This window comes from Oncorhynchus gorbuscha, linkage group LG11 (genome assembly GCF_021184085.1).
Source record: "Oncorhynchus gorbuscha isolate QuinsamMale2020 ecotype Even-year linkage group LG11, OgorEven_v1.0, whole genome shotgun sequence".
In the NCBI taxonomy this organism is placed as follows: domain Eukaryota; kingdom Metazoa; phylum Chordata; class Actinopteri; order Salmoniformes; family Salmonidae; genus Oncorhynchus; species Oncorhynchus gorbuscha.
This window is the reverse complement of record NC_060183.1, coordinates 26743876-26757045: the sequence shown is the minus strand read 5'-3', so window position 1 is coordinate 26757045 and position 13170 is coordinate 26743876. Positions and strand designations below refer to the sequence as shown.

Genomic DNA, 13170 nt, shown 5'->3' with positions numbered 1-13170 from the left:
TCAACGGGAAGGGTTGTGGTCACGCGCCAAAATAGTTGCGGGAAAACCAAACTGAATCCAGGAGAGAAGCAAGATACAGAAGTACTGTGAAGTTTTACTATTTTCTTCATTCACTCACTATTTGTGTCAGGGGTAGTGTTATAATATGTATTTGCTCTATTGGTGATCTTATTGAAATCAAGCAGTCTCGGCATTCAGTACATTATTATGCCTGTCTCCACTCAAACTCAAGTTGTGTAATTGGCGTTAGCTAGCCACAGCAACAACATTGTGTAACGTTAGTGACCAGCCTGCAGTTGTTAGTAAGCTAGCATGCAAGGACACTGACACACTAGTCTTAATATGTTTATATATTTGGCACATTTTATTAACACTTTACGAATAACAATAGATTGCTATTTGTTAACGTTACAACACTAACTAGTAGGAATGTAAGGGCTCGATTAAATCAGATCCGCATCTTTAGCCAACATGAACATAGCGGTTGTTTTGAGGTGTTGGAGGTGGAACCGTTTATGGCACGTTCAAAACTGGGAACTTGGAAGAAAACGAGCTCCGACTGGGAATAATCGTTTTGAATGGTCATCCAACTCGGGAACTCGGGCCTATTTTTAGTGCTCCGACCTGAAGCTCAATAGTGTCATAATTTGACCTCGTATTTTTCCGAGTTCCCAGTTGTTTTGAACGCGGCATTAGACCTGTCAAATCCACAAGTGGACATAGCCATTGGCTGCAGAGAGTTGCAAAAACAGAAATCCCATGCAGTCTTGTTTACACAAATTCGAACACTGGAATGTGAGATGTAATCTTCACCTGGATTATGATGATAAAAACGTCATTATTTAGTTGAATGATTTTTCCATTTTAGCATTATTATTTATAAATAGCTAACACGTTCTGGTTCTGAACTTCTAATGCCTAGTTCATTCATTATAGGCACTGCATTACGTTGCGCCAGATGCCATTCATCTCTCTTTTGTGTCCTCTGAGATTCCCAAAGATTGGAAAGCAGCTGCAGTCATCCCCCTCTTCCATGGGGGGGGACAGACACTCTTGACCCAAACTGCTACAGACCTATATCTATCCTACCCTGCCTTTCTAAGGTCTTCGAAAGCCAAGTCAAAAAAACAGATTACCAACCATCCCACCATACCTTCTCCGCTATGCAATCTGGTTTCAGAGCTGGTCTTGGGTGCACCTCAGCCACGCTCAAGGTCCTGAACGATATCTTAACCGCCATCGATAAGAAACAATACTGTGCAGCCGTATTCATTGACCTGGCCAAGGCTTTCGACTCTGTCAATCACCACATCCTCATCGGCATCGATAGCCTTGGTTTCTCAAATGATTGCCTCGCCTGGTTCACCAACTATTTCTCTGATAGAGTTCAGTGTGTCAAATCGGAGGGCCTGTTATCTGGGCCTCTGGCAGTCTCTATGGGGGTGCCACAGGGTTCAATTCTTGGACTGACTCTCTTCTCTATACATCAATGATGTCGCTCTCGTCGCCAAACCCACTGGCTCCAGGTCATCTACAAGACCCTGCTAGGTAAAGTCCCCCCTTATCTCACCTCGCTGGTCACCCCCAAAACCAATTCTTACTCTGGCCGCCTCGCCTTCCAGTTCTCTGCTGCCAATGACTGGAACGAACTGCAAAAATCTCTGAAACTGGAAACACTTATCCCCCTCACTAGCTTTAAGCACCATCTGTCAGAGCATCTCACAGATTACTGCACCTGTACATAGCCCATCTATAATTTAGCCCAAACAACTACCTCTCCCCCTACTGTATTTATTTATTTATTTATTTTGCTCCTTTGCACCACCATTATTTATCTCTATTTTGCACATTCTTCCACTGCAAATCTACCATTCCAGTGTTTGTTAAAAAAAAAAAAACTTTCAAAAAAAAACTTGCTATATTGTATTTACTTTGCCACCATGGCCTTTTTTGTCTTTACCTCCCTTATCTCACCTCATTTGCTCACATTGTATATAGACTCATTTTTCTACTGTATCATTGACTGTGTTTGTTTTACTCCTTGTGTAACTTTGTGTTGTTGTTCGTGTCGAACTGCTTTGCTTTATCTTGGCCAGGTCGCAATTGTAAATGAGAACTTGTTCTCAACTTGCCTACCTGGTTAAATAAAGGTGAAATAAATAGATACAAATTTTAATTTGGACGTCCACAACTGAGAGGAATCACAATTCCCCCCTTGCGGTTGAATGGTCCGTTGCGCGGCATTCTTTGAATCTGCGTTTTCTTCAGTCCAGCCAGAGTGACTAAACCACAGAAAAATAGGAAATATGTGGTTTTCAGTGACTTTATGGAATAGCTAGCAACGTGAAACAATTACTCATTCCTGTAAGTGAGTACTATTTTAGTAATAATGTTAAATAATGCACATGAGTTTTAAGACAAGTCTATTATGACTGTTGCCTCCCGTTTTAAGTTTGATGGCAATGATGTTTTTTGTTGTGATCATAATTAAGTAGAGGTCGCTAGCTACAGTGGTATCTTTAGCCTATATTTTAGCTAGTTAGCTGCTCTGCAAGCTAGCTTGATCTCAGACAAGATACAGGCTCTCCTATTGAGTTACAAATATTACATGCACAGATGAGACCGATATTTCACCAGATGTATAAATGTGAAGCATCCGCTTTGCGTTTCCACTCACTACCAATATGATAGTGAGAGGAAGTCCAGTGGCCGGTAGTGGGAGAAGATGCATTTTGTCCAACATTCTGCTAATTTTCTATTTAATGAAACATTTGGTCTCAATTCAGTTTTCTGTTCCCAAAACTAGAATCAGTTCTGAACAGAGTGGACAACGTTTTTTAGACTTTACCAAAGTATATAAAAAAGTATTTGTTTAGGAGTGCAAAGTTGAATGGAGTTATTGCACAAGCGCACATCAGACTACAAATTGCCAAACAGAAAAATGCACATTTTTCTAGAACGCGCCAATAGGATCTCGCTAGCTCGTGCTTGGCTCTGCCGAATTCCTTGCTTTTTCTGCCCACTATGACTCATTTGTTGTCATTTGCAACGACGGGCTGTGGTCTATCTTGGTTTAGTTATAAAAAATCTTTGCTACTTGTGTCAGTTCAGTAGTAGGGCAAGATTTTATATTTTCTTAATTTCTTATTCAAAATACAAATCATCAATTTACATTGTTACATCATACAAAAGAGAACACAGGTATTATTAACAAGAAAATACTAAAACATACAAAAAATATCAAGTAAAAAAACTAAACAAAAAACAATTCTAGTGCAATTGTAGTGATTACTACAGTAGTGGGGCAAGATTCCGATGAAGATGGCATAATGAAATTCGTCAGGCCGTAGCTGCTTTTAGCAACGTGAGTGTATTTACATACGTTAGCGTTGCTCCCAATTGGGTTGCACAAAAACAGTCAGCGGGAATCCATATGATTCCCAATATGATGGGGGAATTTGAGACAAAATATCTAAGGAATGTATTATTCAACAGACTCTCTAAATGTGGGTCTGTCGTAGACTCACTTCCTCTCTGCTTACCTCATGTCAAAAAGTCCCCCTCCAAATGATTCCTTTTTGGTCCACATACAGGACTTTTATTTTGCCTACCGGCACACTAACTTGAAATTTAATTTAACGTCTGACTTCCTACGGACTGCTTTTGTGCAACCCTATACAATAACGGAGCAAGGCTAGTGTACTAAATACACCAGTGATGCTAATTGCAGCTAGTGGGAACATAGATGGCTAGGAAATCAACTTGCTAGGAAAAGCTCCAATTATCTATATTGTCAGAAACTAATGAAATCACCCATTACTTGGCTACAGTTGTGCTGCACATGAGAAAATGAACACCATGATGTCCCCGAAGGCTGAAGATGTCAGACACGGGATCTCTGTCATCTGTGAGATCTTGCAGTGTCCAATATGGTGAGTGTGACAGCAGAATAACGTTGGCCATCTGTAGAAGATTACTGTATTGTGTAAGGTGTGTTGATGTTACATATACTTTTGCTGGTAGTTTACTGTTGTTTAGTATGCAGGCTGTTTCTACTTTATGTTGAAATCAATTGTTGTCTGATAAGCAGCAGGAAGAAGGCAATTATGATCCTGTTCATAGTTTGTTCTTCTGCTCTATGCTCTCTGTTCCATGTAGTTTGGAATTGATGAGCACACCTGTGTCTACTAAGTGTGACCACCAGTTTTGCAAGTAAGTAACCTTTCACTTTCTTTGCTGTGGTCCAAATGAACTTTACTGCTGGTTCATTATGTAGTGTAGGTGACTAAGTGATTTTAACGTTTATTTTCAATGACAGTGTTACACATTGACATCTCCCACTAACCTGGCATTGTTTTTACATTGTAAAATCACTCACAGTTGTTGCTCTCTCCATGAATTAGGTTTTGTATAATGAAGCTTTTGGACAGCAGTAGGAGAAAGGAGGCCAACTGTCCAGTTTGTAAGACAAAGATCACAAAAAGGTATGCCATATTGACTGTAGAGGAATACCCCCCCCCCCCAGAATTGTGTTCATTATGAGAGTAAATGTTTCAGAGATATGCTTTCAAATGAAAATTGTACTGTGCTGTACTTCTCAAAAGATCACAATGTTTTGAATGATTCTGCCTTAATGAATCAGACTCTGGGTGTAAGCCTGTTTACTTTGTTTTCTGGTAACTAGTGACTATGTGTGATTTACAGTTGTGTCAATTGTGTTATTTGTGTTATTTGGCGCTGTTGTCTGTGTGCAGGAGTTTGCAGGAGAGCCCTGGGTTCCAGAAATTGGCCGAGGGATTGCAGAATATGATCCAGGCCTATGAACATGACACCTGCACAAACTGTGAGCCACTTCGTTTAGTTTCTATCACCAAAACATGTTACTATACTATAAGTCATGTTTGAGATGTGCTAGAATTTTGATAATGATGACTTAGTTTGACTGTAACATATTTTTTTTCAGACTTCACTGGAATGTCCCAGGTGAGGAGACATATGAGGTAAGAACAGTACCACCGAAAACAATTATAGAGCTAGTTTCAATAAAGATGTGGTACATTTACTTACAGTAAGTATTTTTCTATCTGTTGTCACTCCTGCATATTTTTTAAATGAATTAGTATTTAAACATTTCCTTCCATCTTTTCCTTTCTCTTCTAAACAGTGTCACAGAGACTGTGCAGAAGAAAAACGGCCATGATGTCTCATCTGATGACGTGTGGGCTAGTGACCGTGCTGATGACGAGGATCATGAGTTTTCAATGTCCTGCTCGTCAACTATAGCAGGTGAGAGATTTCATTTGGGTATGTTGTGTTGTCAATTTTCCTGTAACCATTTCTTATTGATGGACAGCTGTACTAGTAGATTAATAAGAATAAGTCATTCAAAATAATAGGGTATATTTCATTCATTGAAATTACTGAAAGTCTTAGAATGTCTCTTTAAAAAAAAGCATGCTTCTGACATGATTATTTGAGCATATGATTATTATGAGTCTTGTGTTAGTTACCTCCATGCCTCTCTCCTCAGCCAAGGATGGCTTTGCAACGCTCATGGGTCTTGAAGATTCTTGCCCTGTCATTTCGTGTGAGGGGTTTGACAGCAGCCTAGGTGACATACCTCCAGCCACTGAAAAGCATACCGGTGACTCTAAAGCTGCCTCCACCACAGAAAAACAGAAGCCAGCATTAGAGGCAGAAATACCTGAGGTTGTTGAAAGAGCTCCTTCACGACCTCAAAAGCTTGGAAAAAAGATAACCACTCATCCTCAAGATCCACCATGCTGTCCTGAAAAGGTCAGAAACCAACCTGTCAGACGATCCACGAGGAATAACAAAAGAGAGTCCTTGACCGAAATGATTGACCAGAATCAGAAGAAAAGTCTAGAGAAAGTCTCTGAGTGGCTCTTGAATAATTCCTCAACGGAAGTAAACTCTGAGAAGGAGAAAAACACAGAGGGCTCTTATGACTCAGTTTCTTTGGCAGGAAGTTGTTCCCCCTCCTCACCCTTAGAGGATAACCTCATAAATAAGGACCAGAGTCCAAAGAGAGAAGAGCGTGGCAAATGTCTTGAGGAGCTAGTATTTGGGGCTGTTTACAAACGGGATCGAAGAGGGAACCGCAGTTTTTCACCACAGAATATAGCGATCACAGACACTCCACCACCCTGTCCAGCTGAGGAACTCCAGATCCTGAAGAAGATTGCCAAAAGGAGGATGAGAAATAAACTGACACCTGCTGACTTTGTCAAGAGACCAAGATCTGAGGAGAATGAAGAGAGTGTTATGGATGACCAACCAGAGATGACAGAACCACAAGAGGATTCTCCCAATGAACACCCAAAAGATACTGAAGAAGATAAGTTGATTGACCTGACTGGGGAGCTGAATTCTAATAGCTCTGACAAGCAAGGAGAAGAGTTGCCGGAAGGTGACAACAAAGAGAATGAAGATGTAGAGGACAGTCCTGTGTTTGATGTGCCACTATGGGAACCTGGGAGGAAGTCAAATAAAAAGATGCACGGTAGGTGGCAGGACGTTGACGGGGATTTACAAGGGAAAGTAAAGTCGGAGAATAACGAGCAAAAAAAGCCTGCCAAGAAAAAAGGGGAAAACATCAAGGTGGAGAAGAGCAAGGCAACCAAATCCTTAGTCCTTGTGGGTGTCGGAGAGGTTGGAAGTGACTCTAAGATGCCTAAGAGCAGACCGTCAGGCCAGACCGAGGTTCAGATTGAGAGTTACCCTAGCAGTGAGGATCCAGGAAGCCCAATCATGAGGAGAACCAGGAGGAGTCGGAGGCTTCAGCTTTTCACAGAGGAAGTACAAGGGAGTAACAAGATCGGCACTGCAACATCCACAAAGGTTGTCGTTCTTGATTTAGACTGCAACGAGATGCAGCAATCAAAGGAGGCGAAAGCTGACACCGACAGGGATAATGTGGCGTGTTTGCAGAACCAAAATACAGAAAAGGCTGTCAGGAAAAACGGATGTGTTTTAGATGAAGAAATGGGAGGTATTGAGAGCTTGGACTCTAGCGAGAAAAGATTGTGTGAAATGATTGAGTCACAGAAAGTGAACCAAGTTGAGGAGTCTATTGTCGAAGTCCCAAGTACAGGAAGTCCTTGTCACGCTGATGTTGCTTGTTCAGTGACTATGGTACCAAGTTCAATTAGTACCCCTGAGGCAAGTGTCTCATGTGCCGTGCCTGAGAGTGTAAACCAAAGTAATCCGGTTATCAAACCATTAGATGACTTGAGATCAAATGTACCACAAGAGACGTCAGCCAGCCAGGCCAAATGCATTGATCTGGATGAGGATGTCCGGAATGACAGTGAGCTGGACACTGAGCAACTGCTGAAGAGCTTCAAAGCCACCAAAAGGAAGTCCTTCCACCTTGGTAGTCCAAATATCAAGAGGAGTTCCTTCTGGTCCAACAAGGAGATTACAACTCTTACAAAGACTCAAGAGAACAAACATGTTGGCACAGATATGGAAGCAGGAAATGGGCAGGGATTTTCAAGGACAATGGAGTGTCCCACAGTCCAGCAGGAATCTGAGAAAGGGACAATATTCGAAAATTCTTGCTGTAGTGATTTGAGCCCACCTTCAAGTTCCCTCAACAATATTTCACAAGACAAGGTGCAGAGGAATCGTAAAAGGCTCAGAAAATCCATTCTTACCAGACCATCTCAGGATTTAGTGGATTCTTCGAACCCTGATACCAGTGGGAAGACCCAGAAACAGATTCTGTCCAGGCTTTCTGGCAACAGCTCAAAAAGTGCCCTCAGTCCTAACAAAGTCACAAAAAGCCAAATGGAATCTCCCCACCAAGCTGTGGGTTCTGGTCTGCTCTTTCCAGCTTTTGGCGCCTCTAAGGAAGATCTACCAGATCCGACACCTGTAGCTTCAAAGCAACTTAGAGTCCCTAAAAGTCAGCAGCCATACAAAGTGGAGGGCAGCATGAGTAAAAGTCCAACAGAACTGGAGAGTAGCCACAGTGTTGGATCAGAGACAGCAGTGGAGTTAAACAAAAAGTGTCCAGAGAACATGACTGGAAACATGGCCAATACAGAGTCCTCCTTGACTCCAGATGGCCTCCTTCCAATTATCCAATCAGTAGTTATCCAAGAGGCGCAGAGGACTAAAAGATGTGGTGTGGTCAGCTTGCACTCTCCCATCAAGTTCACCCTAAAGCGGAGGAAGGCTCAGAGACTGGAGTCTTCCTCTGAGTCCAACTGCAGTGGGGAGGAAGAGGAACTGCCTTCCCTTGCGCAAATTTTCAGACCTTCGACTTGTCCACCAACCGCTGAGGAGGAGGAGGAATCGGTCACATTGCTCAAAGACCATGCCAGGGAACAAGGAAGCTACAGGGAGGCTGGTGATGCAGCTGAAGATGGGCAGCGAGCGAGCAGTCCTCCCATGTGCCCCAGTCCCGAATGGGTCACCACCAGCCAGGCATCTGTGGATCTGTTTGGAACACCAGAAGAAGGTGAGAGAATTTTAGGCCTTATTATATTAGTGCTATTACCTGTGATTGAACTGAGACTGAAACATGAAATGCGCAAATGCATTTTCAATTGTTTCTGATCTTTCAGCTGAAGGAATGGCAGGTGACACTGGCCTGACACAGGAATCATCACAATTTTCAAGCGAGTGTATTGCCACTCAGGTAAGGATATTTATACTATTTTTTAAATAAAAGGAAGTGTGTGTAAATCTGACACTGGGTAGTGATAAAGATTTTTTTTTAAATATATCTAAATCTCAGCTAAGCATAAATGTTTCCTCTGCATTTTTGCCAATATTTTCCAGCTAATTTAATACTCAACACGTGTCACACCCATCTTTGGTACATATGTAGCTATGATTTTCAAATGTAAATATGGCCCTCTATATCACAAGCAGCAGTAGTTTCCAGTATTGGATGCTTTGTGCTCCATTGGCACGTCATGACCAATAGATGGCAGACATTGCATTTATTTATTTTTTTCCACCAAGCTTGTCAGTGCTTGGAAGACAGACTACATGGACGCGTAAAGAATGTCCCCCTCAGCATCTTTCTAAATTGCATTTAATTTAAGTTTGAGGAAATGCGACCATGGAGATGATTCTCGTTTTCTGCCCCATCCGTCTTCATGCACTCCTACTTTGTCTGCTGTATTTGATTGAGAGTTTGGTTTATGTGGTTTTAGGCAGCGGATAGGAGTTTATTCACAGCTGTACAGCCAGTTGAGGATTGGGTCTCTCTGACAAGTGTGTGTCTGTGTCTACGAGCGTCCAATGCACACTTGCCTGTGCGCGTGTGTTTGGCGATTTTTACATGCTGACTACCTACAGTATATGTTACTCCGATAGAAAATAATCTCGTACATCACACCTCTTGGCCTCCATAGAGGATTAACTCACCAGTAGTCATTCTGGGTCTGTATGGCCAGTGAGTAATGAGGTTAGCCAAAGCCCTGACACATCTAAGGGGCATGGCTGCAAGCCTTTTGGGGCTGGGTGTCTTTCATATCTGCCCTGAACCGTTGAACCCTTGGTCTTCCCTCAGACAAATGACTACACCCCAACTTTCTCTCTCTGTTTCTTTATCTCCATCTCTGTGTGTGTGTGTGTGTGTGTGTGTGTGTGTGTGTGTGTGTGTGTGTGTGTGTGTGTGTGTGTGTGTGTGTGTGTGTGTGTGTGTGTGTGTGTGTGTGTGTGTGTGTGTGTGTGTGTGTGTGTGTGTTCTCCCTCGCTTTTTTTAACCTCTTTGGTCTGTCTCATTCTGTCTTCCTCCTCTCCATCCTTCTCTCTCTACCTCTTTTTGATGAAGTGTTTAGCGCTTCAAGCAGGTTTCCGCTGCCAACTCCAGTAATGCTGCATGGCAGAAAATCCATCTTTAATGTTTGGTTCTGTCACCACCAGTCGAATGACATGCCTAGTGCCATCCTCTCCTAGGACGTTTTCTATTGTAGAATTTTCTCACACACACACAATATATACAGAAGTATGTGGACACCCCTTCAAATGAGTGGATTTGGTTATTTCAGCCACACCCGTTGCTGACAAGTGTATAAAATCAAGCACACCGCAATACAATCTCAATAGACAAACCTTGGCAGTTGAATGGCCTTACTGAAGAGCTCAGTGACTTTTTCAACATGGAACCGTCATAGGATGCCACCTTTCCAACAAGTCAGTTCGTCAAATTTCTGCCCTGCTAGAGCTGCCCCGGTCAACTGTAAGTGCTGTTATTGTGAAGTGTAAATGCCTAAGAGCAACAACGGCTCAGCCACAAAGTGGTAGGCCATACAAGCTCACAGACGAGTGCGAGCACGTAAAAATAGTCTTTCCTTGGTTGCAACACTCACTACAGAGTTCCAAACTTCCTCTGGAAGCAACGTCAGCACAATAACGGTTCGTCGGGAGCTTCATGAATTGGGTTTCAATGGCTGAGCAGCTGCACACAAGCCTAAGATCATCATGCTCCATGCCAAGCGTCGGCTGGTGTGGTGTAAAGTTCATCACCATTGAACTCTGGAGCAGTTGAAACGCGTTCTCTGGAGTGATCAATCACTCTTCACCATCTGGCAGTCCGACGGACAAATCTGGGTTTGGCAGATGCCAGGAGAATGCTACCTGCCTGACTGCATAGTGCAAACTGTAAAGTTTTGTGTAGGAGGAAAAATGGTCTGGGTCTGTTTTTCATGGTTTTGGCTAGGCCCCTTAGTTCCAGTGAAGGGAAGCCTTAATGCTACAGCATACAATGACATTCTACACGATTCTGTGCTTCCAACTATGTGGCAACAGTTTGGGGAAGACCCTTTTCTGTTTCAACATGACAATGCCCCAGTGCACAAAGCGAGGACCATACAGAAATGGTTTGTCTGTGTGGAAGAACTTGACTGACATGCACAGACCCAGGACCTCTGGGATGAATTGGAATGCGACCATGAGCTAGGCCATGAGCCAGGCCTAATCGCCCAACACCAGTGCCCGACCTCACTAATGCTCTTGTGGCTGAATGGAAGCAAGTCCCTGCAGCAATGTTCCAACTTATAGTGTAAAGCCTTCCCAGAAGAGTGGAGGCTGTTATAGCAGCACAAGGGGACCAACTCCATATTAATGCCCATGATTTTGAAATGAGATGTTCGACGAGCAGGTGTCCCCATACTTTTTTGTCATGTAGTGTACGTACGCAAATACACACTAAGCAGGCGCTCCACCAATTTTATCAGACATTTTCTCCCTTTCAATTGCTGTATATATTTTCTCATTCTGCTTTGCTCATCTAATAGTTGTGTCTCTCTCTTGCTCTCCCTTTCTCTCCTTCAGCAAAAGGTTGCGATGCAGGAGGAGCTGCGGAGGCTGGAGAGAATGATGGCGTTGGTGTCTGAAGCGCTCCAGGAGAAGGAGGAGGAGGAGGAGCCCACTGGGGCCAAAGTCTACCCCGGGGCCCCATATCCCCCAGCGCTGCTTCAACCAGACAGGTCCACAGGTACAGAACTGGGCTTTGTTCAGGAGGGTGCAACATAACCGACCGATCAGATAGAAATGTATTCTACAGAAGACGGAATTGTCTGTCGTGTAGAATAGGGGATGGTTTCAGTTCAGTATACCTTTTTTAAGAAATATGAGCAGGGACTGGTTGACAGTATTGTTTGAAAGCTGTCTGCTTTCGAATGGCAGCTGACCTGAATCTGTTGGTTTTGTTTGTTTAGTCTCCTCAGGCCTTGATCTCCAGGTGACCCTGCCGTGTGGCCAGGGCACCAGGAAGAGATCTGCCAGCAGGTGAGCAAAGCCAGAGGTTAACAAGGTACCACACATTAACAACAGAGTTCATGAAATTATGAACGCTTCACTACACAATCACTTTGATAACCTGGTGCTGTTGGTTAGGTTTTGTTTACTACGTCATAAAATATGTGTGAGCTATTGAAAAATATAAATGTTATCGCAAAGTAGCACAAATTAAGGCTGTGCAATTAGGAAAATCCAAATTTGGGCGTTTTTAATTGAACTCTGTGCAACAGAAAACAGGGTCGTCCCCCAACCGAGTTTAGAATGTAGGAAATCGCACTTAGATGATAAGTTCACTTTTTATTCACAGCATGAGATGGGAGCATTTATTGCCAGCTGCTTACTTATGAGCCATCACCACAACAGCAAGTTATCTGAATCTGCGACTTATTGAGGCGCGACTTATGGAGGGGGGTGGGTGTCGCTGGCTGCAACCTTCGGGCAGTATATGCTCATTTCAACCAGAGTGGGGCCCTAGATCAGCTTCACAGCCATTTTCAGGGCACAAATTTCATCCTCAACATACCAATAATTTTAAGTGTTTACCATGTAATTGCTCTTTCCCTCAACCTATGACTAAGGGGAAAGTCCAAGAAAGTTAGCTCGTGTTAGCTAGTATCTTTGATTTAGCTAGCTCAGCGTCTGGTGCAGTTTTTTGGATAGAGGGTGATGCATCTCGGAGGACAGGCGGATAATCTCCCTAATGAAGCTGGAATCTGCTTATGCTGCGGAGAATCAAAAAGTAATTAGCGGCTGCATCTTATTTGTCATTTGGAGCACTTAGAGGGAAACTTGGGTTGCTACGGTAATTTATCTCTCCCGCTTGACTGCATCTCCCTATCTCTCCCTCCTTACTCATCTCCAGGGTTCTAAGTGCTGTCCTCTGGGGGAGGGAGAGAGCGGGGCCGGCTCCAGGCATAAGCAACATAAGCAATCGCTTAGGGCCCCCGGCCGCTAGGGGGCCCCAGACTCAATAAAAAAATGTTTTTGCGGAACTTAGTCAGGGTCTCACTTACTCAAAACATAGTTTTGTATAAGACAGTCACTCAATTAGCCATGTCAGCTAGCAATTTTTACATTGTCAAGTTAGTCTAGCCAGCTATTTAAACTTGCAGTAATCATGGCCACATCCTGACCAGGCATGTGCCCAGGGGCCCTGACCTCCAGGGGCCTCCCATTGATTTGTTAGTCACTCTAACTCCGATATCATTAACTTGGCATAAGTATTGGCAAAATGGGTAGAATTGCAGGAAATTAGCTGTATAATATGAAATAAATGTCTCTGCCCCATGGCAAAATGAGTAGAATTTCATGAAATTTGTTATAAAATTTCTAACCTTCTCTCCGCCTCTGGCAAAATTTGTAGAATTGCATAAAGCTTGCTTTAAA

The 13170-nt window shown here is 43.1% G+C and overlaps 1 protein-coding gene across 2 annotated transcripts in view; it reads left to right on the top strand.

Annotated features, from left to right (window-relative positions):
• The first annotated feature begins 11 nt into the window (after window positions 1-11).
• Window positions 12-13170, top strand: part of LOC124048417 (breast cancer type 1 susceptibility protein homolog) — a 44667-nt gene continuing 31508 nt past the window's right edge. For both annotated transcript variants that reach the window (XM_046369191.1, XM_046369190.1), the window contains exons 1-11: window positions 12-81; window positions 3831-3932; window positions 4159-4212; window positions 4404-4484; window positions 4755-4843; window positions 4964-5000; window positions 5165-5286; window positions 5531-8488; window positions 8595-8668; window positions 11317-11479; window positions 11703-11772. In XM_046369191.1, coding sequence (XP_046225147.1) covers window positions 3850-3932; window positions 4159-4212; window positions 4404-4484; window positions 4755-4843; window positions 4964-5000; window positions 5165-5286; window positions 5531-8488; window positions 8595-8668; window positions 11317-11479; window positions 11703-11772 — 3731 coding nt within the window. In that variant the 5' untranslated portion in view covers window positions 12-81; window positions 3831-3849. The remainder of the gene's footprint in view (window positions 82-3830; window positions 3933-4158; window positions 4213-4403; window positions 4485-4754; window positions 4844-4963; window positions 5001-5164; window positions 5287-5530; window positions 8489-8594; window positions 8669-11316; window positions 11480-11702; window positions 11773-13170) is intronic.